Source organism: Anoplophora glabripennis, unplaced genomic scaffold, assembly GCF_000390285.2.
Source record: "Anoplophora glabripennis isolate ALB-LARVAE unplaced genomic scaffold, Agla_2.0 scaffold72, whole genome shotgun sequence".
Lineage (NCBI taxonomy): Eukaryota > Metazoa > Arthropoda > Insecta > Coleoptera > Cerambycidae > Anoplophora > Anoplophora glabripennis.
The window spans coordinates 60,143-78,902 of NW_019416536.1; the positions used below are offsets into that span (position 1 = coordinate 60,143).

The following is an 18,760-nucleotide window of genomic DNA, read 5'->3' on the forward strand; positions in this document are numbered from 1 at the left end:
TTATTTTTGTTGCGTACATTTAAAACATGCTTATTTTCCCATACGATTAAATGTTGTTCAATGTAAATTCATTTTTCCGTTACTTTTAGTACAAATATGTTTTGTTTTCTTTGCATTGTTTATATTCCAGCAGATTTTAATTAAATATATTTTTGCTCCTTTTCTTGTAGTTTTATTTAAATTATTTATTTTAATAAATGTTCTTCCAGTAATCGAGAACTACTATGAAATAATAGAATTAATAGTAGGCAATGACATTGCTATAGCTATAGTATAATGATAGTTTCAATCGAGGAGTTTTCTTTAGTCACTCTTTTGTTCTGGAAATGTTTTTAAAATATTAATTATAGATTTTGAAGAAACCATTAACTTTTTCCTATTTATTGTCTATTTATTACACATGAAAGCTTAAATAATCGAGCACTTCTGATTTTATTCTATTAAAAAGTGTAATTTTTATGGTTTCCTTATATTATGATAGATTTTAAACCTAAACTCGGTACGCCACTGTACCAGGGACCATTGTGTTTACTTATGTATCATTTGTTTATCAACATACAATAGGTTGAGGTTACATGTTTACACTGTGTACTGAAATAGGGAATGCGGCCTCCCCTTTATTTATTACTCTGAGGTTTCAACCTATGAACATAGTACATACATTCTAGCTAGACGCACGCGCACGTTCGCAGTTCAAAACGAACTATACATTGAAAGAATGATGAAACAGTTCGTTCAGTTCGTTGGAAGTGAATAATTCTTTTCAACTATTCGTTCACGAACTACACATCTCTAGAATCTTGTCAAAACATAGCCGTATCATAAGTTGTTTTTGTTGGGTTTTCAAGAAAAATAAATAGATTTTTGTAATGTACTCTTTATTTTGTATTTAAAACAGCATTGAATTGACAGTGATTTTTTAATAAATTGTAGTCAAAATGTATGTTTAAATAAATCATCTACATTTTATTCGGTACAAATGTCTACTAAACATCTAGTCTTGACCATGTTGGTGAACCAAGCTGCAGATTTTCTTGGAGTTCTAGTTCTTTCAGGGTCGGTAAAATTAACGCGATACATGCCCAAAAAAGATCTGCAAATAATTGAAAATAGGTACGTATTAAACTTCTTCCTTAAAATTATTGTCATGTTATTAAACGACGACTAGACTTTAGACTTACGTATAACCACCACCCCATTCCCAATCGTCTATAATGCTCCAAGCAGTGTAAGTGGTTAAATTTACGCCATCCTCATAGATGGCGTCCAAGCATGCACTTAGATAGCCCTAAAAACATAGTTTTAAACGTAATTAAACACATATCTTTTATTGCTTGGCTTTCCGTATACCTGGTAATACGAAATTCTGTCATCATCCTCCAGTGTACCGGTATTGTCAGAAAGGCCGTTTTCAGTGATCACGATCTCTTGGTTGCCGTAAGTTTTCTTCAACCACACGAGTAAGTGTCTAAGTCCCCAAGGCACGACCTATTAAAAAATAAATTATATTTCATTACCTCTACTCCGAAGAAAACTTACAGCAAACCAGCTCCAAGAACCACTGGGCCAATCTGGCTGCCTCCAGGTCACAACATTAATATCTGTTCCAAAACTGGGATCTCCAATTGCTGCTTCTGTAGTCGCGTTCACCATATTAGTAGCATAGTGGTTCAAGGCCAAGTAGTCGTAGGTGCCCTTGATGTAAGCGATTTCCTCATCTGTTAACATAGGAAGTCTAGACGTTGCGAAGCCCTCTTGTTCGCTACGCAAGGCTACACGGTCTATCACCACCTGGGGCCAGTTTCCGTTGAAGATGGGATTCCCATATAGTCCTAACTGAAACAGTGTTCATATGTAGATGGCGTGGTGTAATTGAAATTGTAGACAGTAGATGGCCTACATCGAATGTGGGCTATAAAAAACTTTTCACCTTACCATGAATTGAACAATTCTTTCTGAGGCTTCCTGATCTTCTTCACTGTCACTTCCTGGTTCATACCACGTAGTATCAATGACCATAGCTATTCTTCCTGTAAAAAGCAACTTTTAATAAATATTCATCGATTTTTGAACAATTACCTTGATTTTTTGCTCTAAACTCATCATCATGTACGTGATACGCTTTGGCATGGGCCAAAAGAATATTCTTAGCACACACATATTCCCCCACACCATTCGAAACAACTCCAGGTGCAGCACCGCCGGTACCATATCCGTCATGGCACACCTGTTTCGGTTCGTTGATGGTGATCCACATCTTCACGTCATCCTGGAAGAGTTCAAAGCAAATTTTCGCATATTCCGCGAAGAGATCCACCACCGTTTCATTCAGCCAACCTCCGTATTCATCTTGGAGAGGCTGCGGCAAATCCCAGTGGTAAAGCGTTACCATGGGCTCCACCTCGGCTTTTTTCAGTTCTGCGAATAGATTCTTGTAGTATCGCACACCGGCTTGGTTTATCTTGTCGGGGTGGCCAGTCGGTAAAATCCTGGACCAAGCAATTGAGAGACGATAGTAGTCCAGGCCCATGGCTTTTACCAGAGCTACGTCTTCTTTGTATTTGTGGTAGGAGTCGCAAGCGATATCTGGAGTGGAGCGGTCGGTAATTTTCTCTGGGTAATTGTGGGCCCAGTAGTCCCAGATGGTTTCTCCCTTGCCATCCTCGTTCCAGCCTCCTTCGATCTGGGTGGCTGCGTTTGCCACACCGAATTTGAAGTCTTTGGGGAAGTACCGGGTGTTGATTGGGTCCTCTGCCAAACTGGGAAACATGTAGCGTTACTTCTAGTAAGGCAAATATTGGAAAGTAAAAACTAGTATAATTTACCTCGTAGAGAGAAGGCATACGATTAAAACTGTTACCTTCATGATTAGTATCGACTAACTAATGTAGTTTTCTCCTTGAGCTTCTATAAATATGTTAAATCCTCTTATCATTCTGTTTACTATTATTAAGGAATTTTCAAGTATGTTAAAGTACCATCTACCCATCTATGATATAAAAGCATTTCACTTGAATAAGCTGATATTGACTTATCTTTTGATTCTCATTGGAATATGATCTGGATGTACATTTTGATTTATAATTTTGGGAAAATTTTTTTTTTATAGTACTAGTAGTATTTAAAAGATTGATTGTAACTGTGGCGATAACAGATAAAGGTGTTATTTTGTTAGATCTAATAAAAACACTTTAAACATTTGAATATATTTATTTACAAATATACACTAGAATAACAAATGAGACTTCTTATTGCGTACAAGTGTCTACCAGGCAACGTGTGGCCACCATGTTTGTGAACCAACTAGCAGACTTTCTTGGAATTCTAGTTCTTTCTGGATCCGTGAAATTCACGTAGTACATGCCCAAGGATGAACTGCAATAAAATAATACATTTTCTAGAATAAATACATTTCCCTTAATACTATAAATTGAACCTAGACATTATCAAAGTTAAAATATCAATTTATCAACTCTTTGATGTGTAATATGTACCTCCGATCCTCCTTATTGCAACTGACGGAACAACAGAAGTCATTGGTAGGGTAATTTTAGTCATTTTCGCATAGTTTTAATATTATTTTAAATGTATGTTACTAACGTGTATCCGGCGTTCCATTCCCAATCATCAATAATACTCCAAGCCGTGTAGGTCGACAAGTTGACTCCGTCTTCATAGATAGCGTCCAAGCAAGCGCTCAAATAATCCTTTAAGCAAAAATATTAGAAACTGCAGATAATAAATGGTAAACAATTACCTGATAATATGATATTCTATGGTCATCTTCCATTATTCCCGTAGTATCTGAAAGGCCACTTTCTGTGATGACGATTTCAGCATCACCATAAGTCTTCTTCAGCCACACAAGAAGATGTCTCAAACCCCACGGGACAACCTATGTGTTAAAATAACATTTTACTTAATTTTTTTGAAAAAGGACGCGTCCAATGAACATACGGCAAACTGATTATCAGCACCTCTTGGCCACTCTGGTCGTCTCCAAGTCAAGACACTGATGTCGTTTCCATAACTTGAATTTCCGATTGGTAAATCCGCTGTAGCGTTGGCCATGTTGGTGGAGTAATGGTTTAAGCCCAGATAATCATAGGTACCCTTGACATAAGCGATTTCCTCATCGGTGAAGACGGGGAGGCGGGAAGAAGTGAATCCTTCCAATTCACTGCGTTGTGCGACTCTGTCAATCACTACTTTTGGCCAGTCTCCGATGAAGATCGGGTTGGCGTATAGACCAAACTGAAATGGATGTTTGCAGATACAAACGTTACCAAACTGTTTATGAATATACACTGGCTACATAAGTTATATAAAATAAGAGAAAGATAGACAACACTGACTGTTTATTATTTAACAACAGTTTTGAACGAGGCCACGTATGCAGAAAACAATGTATAAGACAAAAAGAGTTGTTGAACAAGGAAGTAAATATCTGCAATTGTCAATTTTTCCATGTGAAGTTGGAAGTCCACGAGCTCAGGCTCTTTTCTTCCATATATTCAACAACAATGCAATGTTTAACTCTCTCTGTTTGTCGTTAAATATTTTTTGAGTTATCCAAACAAAGAGAGCACCACATAGGTATGCACTTTCAGTAGAGAACGTTTAGCAGTGTAGCAACATCATAGATGTTTACTTCTTCGAATAACTTAAAAAATAACTCAGCAATTAGATAAACATCTTACACTAAACTGGAGGATTCTTTCTGATGCTTCCTGGTCTTCTTCACTGTCACTTCCGGGTTCGTACCATGTCGTATCGATGACCATAGCGATCCTTCCTTTAATAAGTGGCAAAAGAGAATGAATAAAAATTGTTAGATAAAGAAAGAAAAAATTTAAAAAGATGTCATACATCTAGATAAAATCTAGACTAATTTCTAGGTGACTAAAATTCACGACCAACTTTTTTGTCAGGTTATCACGTTTCTATTTTATGCACAGTATCTACTGCAATGTTCATGTATATTAAGCATTTAAGCAGTCAAGTCAATCTATTGTAGTGTGTAGTATGTTCCATATTATTTTATTTAGTATCAGGTGAATGTTTTTTTATGTCAGGACATAAAACATCAACAAACATGTAAAATCGAAGATTAGATATGTTAGTTAAAATTTAAAGTTGAATGAAAGTTGTCTAAAATAGGACGTAGGGTTTTTTGTAACAGCGACTGCTCCATATTACTTTTTCTTTTGTAAAATTTTTAAAAATATTTGTTCCGTATGACAATAGTCGAAGGTAAGCGTTGTTTTTTAGCTTTAAAACAAATGAGACAAGAAATATTAAATGTTTTAGCAATGCTAAGTAAATTGTTGATAAAGCAGATAAACGATTTCAACTAGTAAGTTCCTGATCTCTTCGCATTTCAAAAGGATCGATTTGTTATATAAATCATTTCAGATATTTTTAATGTTTTAATTCAGTCTTGATTCACGAGCCTCTACCCTTTTCTTCTGACACCTACCTTGATTAGTGGCTCTAAATTCGTTGTCGTAGATGTGGTAAGCCTTGGCGTGAGCCAAAATTACATTCTTAGCGCATATGTATTCTCCAATACCATTGGAAACGACACCAGGAGCGTAAACTCCAGTACCGTATCCAGCATGACAGACCTGTTTCGGTTCGTTGATGGTGGTCCACATCTTCACGTCGTCTTTAAAGAGTTCGAAGCAGATCCTCGCGTATTCCGAAAAGAGATCCACCACCGTTTCATTCAACCAACCTCCGTATTCTACTTGGAGAGGTTGCGGTAAATCCCAGTGGTAAAGCGTTACCATGGGCTCCACCTCAGCTTCTTTCAGTTCTGCGAATAAATTCTTGTAGTATCGCACACCGGCTTGGTTTATCTTGTCGGGGTGGCCGGTCGGTAAGATCCTGGACCAAGCAATTGAGAGACGATAGTAGTCCAGGCCCATGGCTTTCACCAGAGCTACGTCTTCTTTGTATTTGTGGTAGGAGTCGCAAGCGATATCTGGAGTGGAGCGGTCGGTAATTTTCTCGGGGTAATTGTGGGCCCAGTAGTCCCAGATAGTTTCTCCCTTGCCATCCTCGTTCCAGCCTCCTTCGATCTGGGTGGCTGCATTCGCCACACCGAATTTGAAGTCTTTGGGGAAGTACCGGGTGTTGATTGGGTCATCTGCCAAACTGAGAAACATGTAGCGTTATTTCTAGTAAGGCAAATATTGGAAAGTAAAAACTAGTAGGTATATCTTACCTCGTAGAGAGAAGGCATACTATTAAAACTGTTACCTTCATGATTAGTATCGACTAACTAATGTAGTTTCCTCCTTGTGCTTCTATAAATATGTTAAATTCTCTTATCATTCTGTTTACTATTATCGAGGAATTTTCAAGTANGTTTCAATGTTTCAACTAAACGAAGAACCTAATCTACTACGACGAATATATTCGCAGATCAATTAACGGTAAACGGTAAGTACTGCACAATAAAAGAATACTGAAATAATTTGTTCGAAATGAATCGTTCACGAACTATACATCTCTCAATTCTTAAACCTCCAGTAGCCAGCGACAGTAGCACGATCCTCATCGCATCACCGGTCGGTTTCGGTTTCAACCTCAGACTAATAAATAAAAGGGACGCCGATATTTACATTCGATAGTGAAGTGTTGACATATGTGTATTTACAAACATTGGTACTTTGTGACGTCCTTGACGTTGCTGCCAATGTTACATTTTTATCTTTATAGCTAGGTACAGCTGTCATTTTAATTGATTAACATAGAAGGATATACCTCATTCTTGACCTCGACTTACAAATTAGTTACATTGTAATATGTACGACACTATTTTCTTGCAACCTGTTTTATAATTATAGATTCTGAATATCCGAAAAAAAAATACATTATTGAAATTCCTAGCACTACAAACGCCGTAAGTGGCATCATTGCCTGGTATTAAACGGTACTATAAGGGACGCCATTATTAGTCTATTATTGTGAAATCGATATTAGCCGAGTTCAGTGTTTTCTGTCTTTTTAAATTGTGTTTTTTTATTTAATTTCAATAAAAATGCCAAAGCGGGGTATAATATGCCGACAATTACAGGAAAAGAGACAAATATGTGCTACTTCTTTTAACAAGTAAGTTTGACATTGTTTCCATGGGCGTTTTTACAAGGGTGTAAGGTGTCCTAAGTATTTTATTTGTTAACTTATTATGTTTGTATTTTGATACTAACACTAGTTTATTTGTAGAATACCATAAGATCCTGCGATACGAGCAGTGTGGCTAGAAAATTTCGCCATATCTGAATATGATTTATCAAAGGATAATTATATCCGTTCGAAGCATTTCCGCGCTACAGATATTAAGGTAACAGTAACTGGAAAACGATGTCTCACACATGGAGCTGTCCCTATTAATACAACATTTGGAAGGTAATACGTTTTAAAAAGGAAATANCCCATGGCTTTCACCAGAGCTACGTCTTCTTTGTATTTGTGGTAGGAGTCGCAAGCGATATCTGGAGTGGAGCGGTCGGTAATTTTCTCGGGGTAATTGTGGGCCCAGTAGTCCCATATAGTTTCTCCCTTGCCATCCTCGTTCCAGCCTCCTTCGATCTGGGTGGCTGCATTCGCCACACCGAATTTGAAGTCTTTGGGGAAGTACCGGGTGTTGATTGGGTCATCTGCCAAACTGAGAAACATGTAGCGTTATTTCTAGTAAGGCAAATATTGGAAAGTAAAAACTAGTAGGTATATCTTACCTCGTAGAGAGAAGGCATACTATTAAAACTGTTACCTTCATGATTAGTATCGACTAACTAATGTAGTTTCCTCCTTGTGCTTCTATAAATATGTTAAATTCTCTTATCATTCTGTTTACTATTATCGAGGAATTTTCAAGTATGTTAAAGTACCATCTACCCATTTGACGTAAAAGCATTTCACTTGAATAAGCTGATATTGACTTATCTTTTGATTCTTATTGGAGTATGATCTGATATGTACATACAATTTGATTTATAATTTTGGGAAAAAATCATGTTTTTTTTATAGTATATACTACACTATATAGTATATATTATAGTATTTAAGTTGATTGTAACTGTGGCAATAACAGATGTTATTTTTTTAATCTAATAAAAACACTTTAAACATTTGAATATTTTTATTACATAGATACATTATATGCTAGAATAACAAATGAGACAACTTATTCCACACAAGTTTCTACCAGGCAACGTGTGGCAACCGTGTTTGTAAACCAACTAGCAGACTTTCTTGGAATTCTAGTTCTTTCTGGATCCGTGAAATTCACGTAGTACATGCCCATGAATGAACTGCAACAAAATAATGAATACATTTTCTAGATTAAATACATTCCCCTAATACTAAATTATCGACTCTTAAATGTGTAATATATATTACGATCGTTCTTATTGCACCTGACAGAATAACAGAAGTCATTGGTAAGGTAATTTTAGTTTTTACATATTTTTAATATTGATTTAAATGTATGTTACTAACGTGTATCCGGCGATAAGTTCCCAATCATCGATAATACTCCAAGCCAGATAGGTCGACAAGTTGACTCTATCTTCATAGATGGCGTCCAAGCAAGCGCTCAAATAATCCTTCAATAAAAAATATTAGAAATTACCGAATAAGGGGTAAACAATTACCTGATGATATGATATTCTATGGTCATCTTCCATTATTCCCGTACTATCTGAAAGACCATTTTCTGTGATGACTATTTCAACATCACCATAATTCTTCTTCAGCCACACAAGAAGATGTCTCATACCCCACGGAACCTATGCGTTAAAATAACATTTTCCATATTTTTTTTGAAAAAGGACGCATCCATTCAACCATACTTACGACATTCTGTTTATCACCATCAGCACCTGACGGCCAGTCTGGTTGTACCCAATCCAAGACACTCATGTCGTTTCCATAACTTGGATCTCCGATTGGTGAATCCGTTGTAGCATTTACCATGCTGGTGGAGTAATGGTTTACGCCCAGGTAATCATAGGTACCCTTGACATAAGCGATTTCCTCATCTGTGAAGGCGGGTAGGCGGGAAGAGGTGAATCCTTCTAATTCACTGCGTTGTGAGATTCTGTCTACCACTACTTGTGGCCAGTCTCCGACGAAGATCGGGTTGCCGTATAAACCAAACTAAAATAGATGTTAAATATACATAAGATTGTCCAAAATCTGAGGCCATTTTCTTAAATTTATTTGCTCCAGTGGCAGAGACAGCGTATCGGTGACATATTTTTCTAAATAAAATAGTACGCCACTGCTTTACGGTAACAATCATAATATTACGAACTGAAAACACACTTCGATATTCAAATAAAATCCGGTTTAAAATTACATAGTAGGCTGTGATAGTAACTTTGATATTCTGAGCAGTTAGAAGAAAGAATAAACAATTCTTTTCATCAGATTCGAGCAACAATAACTTTCGAACAAATTACATTTTTGGGAAAACATAAAAGAGTAGTAATTTGTAGAAAATGAAAAACGAATCCGTAGTAAAGTAAAGTAGTGGCGTACTATTTTAATTAGAAAAATATGTCACCGATACGCTGTATCTCCGCCACTGGAGTATCTAAATTTTAGGAAATGGCCTCAGATTTTGGATAATGTTTACATAAATACATGTGCCCAATTATTTAAAAAAATTAAAAACATTTTTTTAAGTTTAACATCCTGTATCTTTTTAATGAAGCGTCCTAGATAAAAACTTTATACGAAAGACCATTCACCAAAGAATACGAGGTTTCATTTTTGGTGAACGTTTGTGAATCACCCTGATATTTAATATTCAACAAACTTAAAATACTATTTTAAATAAGTATTAAGCAATTTAATTTAAAATACTTTTCCAAAGTTTTGTTTTTAAGTTTTTTAAAATATTTCCGTACTAGTATTTTGTAATTTGTATTTTACATTTTGAGTATTTTTTCCAGCTCTGCGTTGTGGGACCTCCTCTTATCCTACAGTTGTATTTGTTGAACGATGCCGTGTATGCAGAAAACAATGTATAAGACAAAAAGACTTGTTGAACAAGAAAGTAAATATCTGCTATTTGTCAATTTCTCCATGTGAAATTGGAAGTCCGCGAACTCAGGTTCTTTTCTTCCATATATTCGACAACAATGTTAACTCTCTCTGTTTGTCGTTAAATATTTGAGTTATCCAAACAAAGAGAGCACCAATATGTATGCACTTCAGTGGAGAAGATTTAACAGTGTGGCAACATCATAGATGTTTACTTTCTTCGAAAACTTAAAAAATAGCTCGGTAATAAGGTAAATGTCTTACACTAAACTGGATAATTCTTTCTGCTGCTTCCTGGTCTTCTTCACTGTCACTTCCGGGTTCGTACCATGGAGTATCGATGACAATACTAATCCTTCCTTTAATAGGTGGCAAAATAGGTGAAAGAATAAAAATGGTTAGGTAAAGAATGAAAAAATTGAAGAAGATGGCATAAACCTAGATAAAATCTAGACTGATTTCTGGGTGTTGTATAAAATCGGCGACTAAAATTCACGAATAACCTTTTTGTCAGGTTACCACGTCTTTATATTATGCGCATCAGTATCTATTGCAATGTTCACGTATAGTCAAGTGAATCTACTCTAGCGTGTAGTACCAGGCCCATGGCTTTTACCAGAGCTACGTCTTCTTTGTATTTGTGGTAGGAGTCGCTAGCGATTTCTGGAGTGGAGCTGTCATAATTCTTCTTCAGCCACACAAGAAGATGTCTCATACCCCACGGAACCTATGCGTTAAAATAACATTTTCCATATTTTTTTTGAAAAAGGACGCATCCATTCAACCATACTTACGACATTCTGTTTATCACCATCAGCACCTGACGGCCAGTCTGGTTGTACCCAATCCAAGACACTCATGTCGTTTCCATAACTTGGATCTCCGATTGGTGAATCCGTTGTAGCATTTACCATGCTGGTGGAGTAATGGTTTACGCCCAGGTAATCATAGGTACCCTTGACATAAGCGATTTCTTCATCGGTGAAGGCGGGGAGGCGAGTAGAGGTGAATCCTTCCAATTCACTGCGTTGTGCGATTCTGTCTACCACTACTTGTGGCCAGTCTCCAACGTAGATCGGGTTGCCGTATAGACCAAACTAAAATAGATGTTTGCAGATACAAACGTCGTCAAACTGTTTATGATTATTCTCCTGAATGCACAGTTGAATATACGTTGGCTACATAAGACATATGAAATAAGAGAAAGGTAGGTAACGCTGTTTACTATTTAACAACAGTTTTGTATCTCGCGTCGTTACTTTTGGCGATGCTGGTGCCCTAAATGATTTGGGAGTTTGAGACCGAGGGGGAAGTATCCCTCTTTGTCCTGGTCCTGCCAATCCTGCCATATCGCTGTAGGCCTGGACAGCCGGCGTTGGCGCTTTGTGGCAGAGCTGGGAGTATTTTGACAAGAAAATTATCAAATACTATTTTAAATATGAAATAGTAATTTGTATTTTGTAATTAAAATACTTTTGTTATAACCCCAAAAATATTTTGCATTTCAAATACTTTAATAAAGTGTTTTGTATTTTAAACAAATATTTAAAATCTTCTAAAAGTACTGGAAGTATTTAAAATACCCAAAATACCTACCAAAAATAAATACCTTTTGCATGTTACCACTGGCGACTGGTATAGTTTTTACGATGTCAATTGGAACCTGCAACCTTAAAGCACAGGACCGTATGCACTTCTGAAATTTCTTTCTATGCTTTGACCATGACGTGTCTCGTAATTTATACTTGAATAGCAATTCGGCGAGTCCGGTATTGGTAAACTAGTCCGACTGATGTAGAATTGACGGCGGCGCGCTAGTCATCAAAGCAAACCTGTATTGGTCCACTATACCTCGCGGTCGAAATTATAGAGAGTGACTCGGACATAATAGAAAAAGTAGTAATTTGTAGAAAATGAAAAACGAATAAAGTAAAGTAGTGGCGTACTATTTTAATTAGAAAAATATGTCACAGATACGCTGTATCTCCGTCATTGAGTATATAAATTTTAGGAAAATGCCTCAGATTTTGAACAATGTTTACAAAAATACACGTGCCCATTTTCGAATTATTTCACTTACTAGTTTTTAAATTATTTAAAAAAATTTAAAACATTTTTTTAAGTTTAACACCCTGTATCTTTTTAATGAAACGTCCTAGATAAAAACTTTATACGAAAGACCATTCACCAAAAAATACGAAGTTTAATTTTTGGTCAACGTTTGTGAAACACCCTGTATATTTAATATTCAACATACTTAAAATACTATTTTAAATACTAAGTAATTTAATTTAAAATACTTTTCCAAAGTTTTGTTTTTTAAGTATTTTAAAATACTTCCGTACTAGTATTTTGTAATTTGTATTTTAAATACATTTTCAGCATTTTTCCCAGTTCTGCTTTGTGGGACCTCCTCTTGTCCAACAGTTGTATCTGTTCAACGAGGCCGTGTATGCAGAAAACAATGTATAAGACAAAAAGACTTGTTGAATGAGAAAGTAAATATCTGCAATTGTCAATTTTTCCATGTGAAGTTGGAAGTCCGCAAACTCAGGTTCTTTTCTTCCATATATTTGACAACAATGCAATATGTAACTCTCTCTCTTTGTCGTTAAATATTTGAGTTATCCAAACAAAGAGAGCACCACATATGTATGCACTTGCACTTCAGTGGAGAAGATTTAACAGTATGGCAACATCATAGATATTTATTTTCTTCCAACAACTTAAAAAATAGCTCGGCAATAAGGTAAATGTCTTACACTAAACTGGATGATTCTTTCAGCTGCTTCCTGGTCTTCTTCACTGTCACTTCCGGGTTCGTACCATGGAGTATCGATGGCAATAGTGAGCCTTCCTTTAATAAGTGGCAAAATAGGAGAAAGAAAAAATGGTTAGGTAAAGAATGAAAAAATTGAAGAAGATGACATAAACTTAGACAAAATCTAGACTGTTTCTGGGTAGGTATTGCGTAAAGTCGGCGATTAAAATTCACGAATAACTTTTTTGTCAGGTTACCACGTCTTTATTTTATGCGCATCAGTGTCTATTGCAATGTTCACGTATAGCAGTCAAGTGAATCTACTCTAGCGTGTAGTATGGTTCCATATTAAATTTTTAAATTATTATTTAGTATCAGGTGAATGGTTTTTGTCAGGGTATAAACGTCAACAAAACATGTAAAATCGAAGATTCGTTCATATCTTAGTCAAAACTTAAATTTGAATGAAAGTTGTCTAAAATAGGATGTAGGGTTTTTTGTAACAGCGACGGCGACGGCGTTGTTTATAAACAGTAACTTGTACATTACTATTTCTTGTGTAAAACTTTTAAAAATATTTGTTCCCTATGACAGTAATCGAAAGTGAGCATTGTTTTTAAGCTTTAAAATAAACGAGACAAAAAAATTAAATGTTTTAGAAGTGCTAAGTAAATTGTTGAAAAAGCAGATAAACGATTTCAACGAGCAAGTTCCTGACCTCGTATTTCAAAAGGATCGATTTGGTTGTATAGATCATTTGAGATGTTTTAACTGTTTTAAATTAGCCTAGATCCACGAACTTCTACCCTTTTCTTCAAGGCTGACACCTACCTTGATTAGTGGCCCTAAATTCGTCATCGTAGATGTGGTAAGCCTTGGCGTGAGCCAAAATTACATTCTTAGCGCATATGTACTCTCCAATCCCATTGGAAACGACACCAGGAGGGAAAGCTCCAGTACCGTATCCAGCATGACAGACCTGTTTCGGTTCGTTGATGGTGATCCACATCTTCACGTCGTCTTTAAAGAGTTCGAAGCAAATCCTCGCGTATTCCGCGAAAAGATCCACCATCGTTTCGTTCAACCAACCTCCATATTCATCTTGGAGAGGCTGTGGCAAATCCAAGTGGTAAATTGTTACCATGGGCTCCACCTCGGCTGCTTTCAATTCGGCGAATAGGTTCTTGTAGTATCGCACACCGGCTTGGTTTATCTTGTCGGGGTGGCCGGTGGGTAAGATTCTGGACCAAGCAATTGAGAGACGATAGTAGTCCAGGCCCATGGCTTTTACCAGAGCTACGTCTTCTTTGTATTTGTGGTAGGAGTCGCTAGCGATTTCTGGAGTGGAGCTGTCGGCAATTTTCTCGGGGTAATTGTGGGCCAAGTAGTCCCAGATGGTTTCTCCCTTGCCATCCTCGTTCCAGCCTCCTTCGATCTGGGGGGCTGAGTTTGCCACACCGAATTTGAAGTCTTTGGGGAAGTACCGGGTGTTGATTGGGTCATCTGCCAAACTGGGGAACATGTAGCGTTATTTCTAGTAAGGCAAACTAGTATATCTTACCTGGTAGAGAGAAGGCATACGATTAAAACTGTTACCTTCATGATTAGTATTGACTAACTGATGCAGTTTCCTCCTTGAGCTTCTATAAATATGTTAAATCCTCTTATCATTCTGTTAAATTCTGCTTTCTATTATTAAGGAATTTTCAAGTATGTTAAGTACCATGTACCCATTTATGACGTAAAAGCACATCACTTGAATAAACTAGCTGATATTAATTTATCGTTTGATTCTCATTGGTGTATGATCTGGTATGTACATTTTGATTTATAATTTTGGGAAAAATTCATGTTTTTTTTATAGCATATTGTATATATTGTAGTATTATTACATTAAGTTGATTGTAACTGTGGTGATAACAGATAAAGGTGTTATTTTGTTAATGTAATAAAAACACTTTAAACATTTGAATATTTTTATTACATGTATATACATTATACACTAGAATAACAACTGAGACAACTTATTCCACACAAGTGTCTACCAGGCAACGTGTGGCGACCATGTTTGTGAACCAACTAGCAGACTTTCTTGGAATTCTAGTTCTTTCTGGATCCGTGAAATTCACGTAGTGCATGCCTAAGAATGAACTGCAACAAAATAATGAATACATTTTCTAGATTAAATACATTTCCCCTACTACTAAATTAAACCAATACATTATTAAAGTTAAAATATCAATTTTATCAACTCTTTCATGTGTAATATGTACTCCGATCGTTCTTATTGCACCTGAGGGAATAACGGAAGTAATTTTTACATATTTATAATATTATTTTAAATGTATGTTACTAACGTGTATCCGGCGTTAAATTCCCAATCATCGATAATACTCCAAGCCAGGTAGGTCGACAAGTTGACACCATCTTCATAGATGGCGTCCAAGCAAGCGCTCAAATAATCCTTCAATCAAAAATATTAGAAATTGCAGAATAAGGAGTAAACAATTACCTGATAATAGGATATTCTATGGTCATCTTCCAGTATTCCCGTACTATCTGAAAGACCATTTTCTGTGATGACTATTTCAACATCACCATAATTCTTCTTCAGCCACACAAGAAGATGTCTCATACCCCACGGAACCTATGCGTTAAAATAACGTTTTCCATAATTTTTTTGAAAAAGGACGCGTCCATTCAACCATACTTACGACATTCTGATAATCACCATCAGCACCTGTCGGCCAGTCTGGTTGTGCCCAATCCAAGACACTCATGTCTTTTCCATAACTTGGATCTCCTATTGGTGAATCTGTTGTAGCATTTACCATGCTCGTGGAGTAATGGTTTACGCCCAGATAATCATTGGTACCCTTGACATAAGCGATTTCCTCATCTGTGAAGGCGGGTAGGCGGGAAGAGGTGAATCCTTCTAATTCACTGCGTTGTGAGATTCTGTCTACCACTACTTGTGGCCAGTCTCCGACGAAGATCGGGTTGCCGTATAAACCAAACTAAAATAGATGTTAAATATACATAAGATTGTCCAAAATCTGAGGCCATTTTCTTAAATTTATTTGCTCCAGTGGCAGAGACAGCGTATCGGTGACATATTTTTCTAAATAAAATAGTACGCCACTGCTTTACGGTAACAATCATAATATTACGAACTGAAAACACACTTCGATATTCAAATAAAATCCGGTTTAAAATTACATAGTAGGCTGTGATAGTAACTTTGATATTCTGAGCAGTTAGAAGAAAGAATAAACAATTCTTTTCATCAGATTCGAGCAACAATAACTTTCGAACAAATTACATTTTTGGGAAAACATAAAAGAGTAGTAATTTGTAGAAAATGAAAAACGAATCCGTAGTAAAGTAAAGTAGTGGCGTACTATTTTAATTAGAAAAATATGTCACCGATACGCTGTATCTCCGCCACTGGAGTATCTAAATTTTAGGAAATGGCCTCAGATTTTGGATAATGTTTACATAAATACATGTGCCCAATTATTTAAAAAAATTAAAAACATTTTTTTAAGTTTAACATCCTGTATCTTTTTAATGAAGCGTCCTAGATAAAAACTTTATACGAAAGACCATTCACCAAAGAATACGAGGTTTCATTTTTGGTGAACGTTTGTGAATCACCCTGATATTTAATATTCAACAAACTTAAAATACTATTTTAAATAAGTATTAAGCAATTTAATTTAAAATACTTTTCCAAAGTTTTGTTTTTAAGTTTTTTAAAATATTTCCGTACTAGTATTTTGTAATTTGTATTTTACATTTTGAGTATTTTTTCCAGCTCTGCGTTGTGGGACCTCCTCTTATCCTACAGTTGTATTTGTTGAACGATGCCGTGTATGCAGAAAACAATGTATAAGACAAAAAGACTTGTTGAACAAGAAAGTAAATATCTGCTATTTGTCAATTTCTCCATGTGAAATTGGAAGTCCGCGAACTCAGGTTCTTTTCTTCCATATATTCGACAACAATGTTAACTCTCTCTGTTTGTCGTTAAATATTTGAGTTATCCAAACAAAGAGAGCACCAATATGTATGCACTTCAGTGGAGAAGATTTAACAGTGTGGCAACATCATAGATGTTTACTTTCTTCGAAAACTTAAAAAATAGCTCGGTAATAAGGTAAATGTCTTACACTAAACTGGATAATTCTTTCTGCTGCTTCCTGGTCTTCTTCACTGTCACTTCCGGGTTCGTACCATGGAGTATCGATGACAATACTAATCCTTCCTTTAATAGGTGGCAAAATAGGTGAAAGAATAAAAATGGTTAGGTAAAGAATGAAAAAATTGAAGAAGATGGCATAAACCTAGATAAAATCTAGACTGATTTCTGGGTGTTGTATAAAATCGGCGACTAAAATTCACGAATAACCTTTTTGTCAGGTTACCACGTCTTTATATTATGCGCATCAGTATCTATTGCAATGTTCACGTATAGTCAAGTGAATCTACTCTAGCGTGTAGTATGGTTCCATATTAAATTTTTAAATTATTATTTAGTATCAGGTGAATGGTTTTTGTCAGGGTATAAACATCAACAAAACATGTAAAATCGAAGATTCGATCATATGTTAGTCAAAACTTAAAGTTGAATGANAGTCAAGTGAATCTACTCTAGCGTGTAGTATGGTTCCATATTAAATTTTTAAATTATTATTTAGTATCAGGTGAATGGTTTTTGTCAGGGTATAAACATCAACAAAACATGTAAAATCGAAGATTCGATCATATGTTAGTCAAAACTTAAAGTTGAATGAAAGTAGTCTAAAATAGGACGTAGGGTTTTTTGTAACAGCGACGGCGACGGCGTTGTTTATAAACAGTAACTTATACATTACTATTTCTAGTGTAAAACTTTTAAAAATATTTGTTTCGTATGACAGTAGTCGAAAGTGAGCGTTGTTTTTAAGCTTTAAAACAAATGAGACAAGAAATATTAAATGCTTTAGCATTGCTAAGAAAATTGTTGTAAAGCAGATAAACGATTTCAACGAGTAAGTTCCTGACCTCTTCGCATTTCGAAAGGATCGATTTGTTGTATAAACCATTTGAGATGTTTTAACTGTTTTAAATTAGCCTAGATCCACGAGCTTCTACCCTTTTCTTCACGGCTGACACCTACCTTGATTAGTGGCCCTAAATTCGTCATCGTAGATGTGGTAAGCCTTGGCGTGAGCCAAAATTACATTCTTAGCGCATATGTACTCTCCAACACCATTGGAAACGACACCAGGAGCGAAAGCGCCAGTACCGTATCCACCATGACAGACCTGTTTCGGTTCGTTGATGGTGATCCACATCTTCACGTCGTCTTTAAAGAGTTCGAAGCAGATCCTCGCGTATTCCGCGAAAAGATCCACCACCGTTTCGTTCAACCAACCTCCATATTCATCTTGGAGAGGCTGCGGCAAATCCAAGTGGTAAAGTGTTACCATGGGCTCCACCTCGGCTGCTTTCAATTCGGCGAATAGGTTCTTGTAGTATCGCACACCGGCTTGGTTTATCTTGTCGGGGTGGCCAGTCGGTAAAATCCTGGACCAAGCAATTGAGAGACGATAGTAGTCCAGGCCCATGGCTTTTACCAGAGCTACGTCTTCTTTGTATTTGTGGTAGGAGTCGCTAGCGATTTCTGGAGTGGAGCTGTCGGCAATTTTCTCGGGGTAATTGTGGGCCAAGTAGTCCCAGATGGTTTCTCCCTTGCCATCCTCGTTCCAGCCTCCTTCGATCTGGGTGGCTGCGTTTGCCACACCGAATTTGAAGTCTTTGGGGAAGTACCGGGTGTTGATTGGGTCATCTGCCAAACTGGGAAACATGTAGCGTTACTTCTAGTAAGGCAAATCTTGGAAAGTAAAAACTAGTATATCTTACCTCGTAGAGAGAAGGCATACGATTAAAACTGTT

The 18,760-nt window shown here is 36.4% G+C and overlaps 4 protein-coding genes across 5 annotated transcripts in view; all 4 read right to left on the reverse strand.

The window, feature by feature from the left end:
• Positions 1 to 876: 876 nt before the first annotated feature.
• Positions 877 to 2,932, reverse strand: LOC108909019 (myrosinase 1-like). The gene is made up of 7 exons (XM_018713234.2): positions 2,826 to 2,932; positions 2,080 to 2,759; positions 1,936 to 2,030; positions 1,540 to 1,836; positions 1,351 to 1,488; positions 1,182 to 1,288; positions 877 to 1,093 (listed from the first exon to the last, which is right to left on the reverse strand). The coding sequence occupies exons 1-7, from the start codon at positions 2,864 to 2,866 to the stop codon at positions 967 to 969; spliced, it is 1,485 nt and encodes a 494-aa protein (XP_018568750.1). The 5' UTR covers positions 2,867 to 2,932; the 3' UTR covers positions 877 to 966.
• A 262-nt stretch (positions 2,933 to 3,194) lies between these two features.
• LOC108909021 (myrosinase 1) lies at positions 3,195 to 7,846 on the reverse strand. Of its 2 annotated transcripts, XM_023454897.1 has the most exons (8): positions 7,746 to 7,846; positions 7,456 to 7,675; positions 5,480 to 5,939; positions 4,701 to 4,795; positions 3,958 to 4,254; positions 3,758 to 3,895; positions 3,601 to 3,707; positions 3,195 to 3,375 (listed from the first exon to the last, which is right to left on the reverse strand). In XM_023454897.1, exons 1-8 carry the CDS (start codon positions 7,784 to 7,786, stop codon positions 3,249 to 3,251), a joined length of 1,485 nt encoding a protein of 494 aa, XP_023310665.1. In that variant the 5' UTR covers positions 7,787 to 7,846; the 3' UTR covers positions 3,195 to 3,248. The 2 variants fall into 2 exon arrangements, with proteins under 2 accessions (XP_023310665.1, XP_023310664.1); XM_023454896.1 differs by lacking the exons at positions 7,456 to 7,675; positions 7,746 to 7,846 and adding an exon at positions 6,230 to 6,330 and having other exon boundaries at positions 5,480 to 6,159.
• Positions 7,847 to 8,177: 331 nt separating this feature from the next.
• On the reverse strand, positions 8,178 to 14,425 carry LOC108909015 (myrosinase 1-like). The gene is made up of 7 exons (XM_018713231.1): positions 14,382 to 14,425; positions 13,652 to 14,331; positions 10,324 to 10,418; positions 8,866 to 9,168; positions 8,664 to 8,798; positions 8,509 to 8,615; positions 8,178 to 8,321 (listed from the first exon to the last, which is right to left on the reverse strand). The coding sequence occupies exons 1-7, from the start codon at positions 14,420 to 14,422 to the stop codon at positions 8,195 to 8,197; spliced, it is 1,488 nt and encodes a 495-aa protein (XP_018568747.1). The 5' UTR covers positions 14,423 to 14,425; the 3' UTR covers positions 8,178 to 8,194.
• A 415-nt stretch (positions 14,426 to 14,840) lies between these two features.
• Positions 14,841 to 18,760, reverse strand: part of LOC108908972 (myrosinase 1-like) — an 8,373-nt gene continuing 4,453 nt past the window's right edge. Inside the window, exons 2-7 of the mRNA XM_023454898.1 lie at positions 17,982 to 18,661; positions 16,993 to 17,087; positions 15,535 to 15,837; positions 15,333 to 15,467; positions 15,178 to 15,284; positions 14,841 to 14,971 (exon numbers count right to left, since the gene is read on the reverse strand). Coding sequence (XP_023310666.1) covers positions 14,845 to 14,971; positions 15,178 to 15,284; positions 15,333 to 15,467; positions 15,535 to 15,837; positions 16,993 to 17,087; positions 17,982 to 18,661 — 1,447 coding nt within the window. The 3' untranslated portion in view covers positions 14,841 to 14,844. The remainder of the gene's footprint in view (positions 14,972 to 15,177; positions 15,285 to 15,332; positions 15,468 to 15,534; positions 15,838 to 16,992; positions 17,088 to 17,981; positions 18,662 to 18,760) is intronic.

Coding starts and splice junctions, on each gene's coding strand:
- LOC108909015 (XM_018713231.1), bottom strand. CDS start 14,422: ATGAAGGTAACAGTTTTAATCGTATGCCTTCTCTCTACCAG. Junction 10,419..13,651: donor ATTTAGGGCCACTAATCAAG/GTAGGTGTCAGC, acceptor CACCTATTAAAG/GAAGGATTAGTATTGTCATC. Junction 8,616..8,663: donor ATAGAATATCATATCATCAG/GTAATTGTTTAC, acceptor TTTTTATTGAAG/GATTATTTGAGCGCTTGCTT.
- LOC108909019 (XM_018713234.2), bottom strand. CDS start 2,866: ATGAAGGTAACAGTTTTAATCGTATGCCTTCTCTCTACGAG. Junction 2,760..2,825: donor GTATGCCTTCTCTCTACGAG/GTAAATTATACT, acceptor CATGTTTCCCAG/TTTGGCAGAGGACCCAATCA. Junction 2,031..2,079: donor GTTTAGAGCAAAAAATCAAG/GTAATTGTTCAA, acceptor TGCTTTTTACAG/GAAGAATAGCTATGGTCATT.
- LOC108909021 (XM_023454897.1), bottom strand. CDS start 7,786: ATGAAGGTAACAGTTTTAATAGTATGCCTTCTCTCTACGAG. Junction 5,940..7,455: donor ACAAAGAAGACGTAGCTCTG/GTGAAAGCCATG, acceptor GACGTAGCTCTG/GTGAAAGCCATGGGCCTGGA. Junction 3,896..3,957: donor GTGCTGATAATCAGTTTGCC/GTATGTTCATTG, acceptor TTTAACACATAG/GTTGTCCCGTGGGGTTTGAG.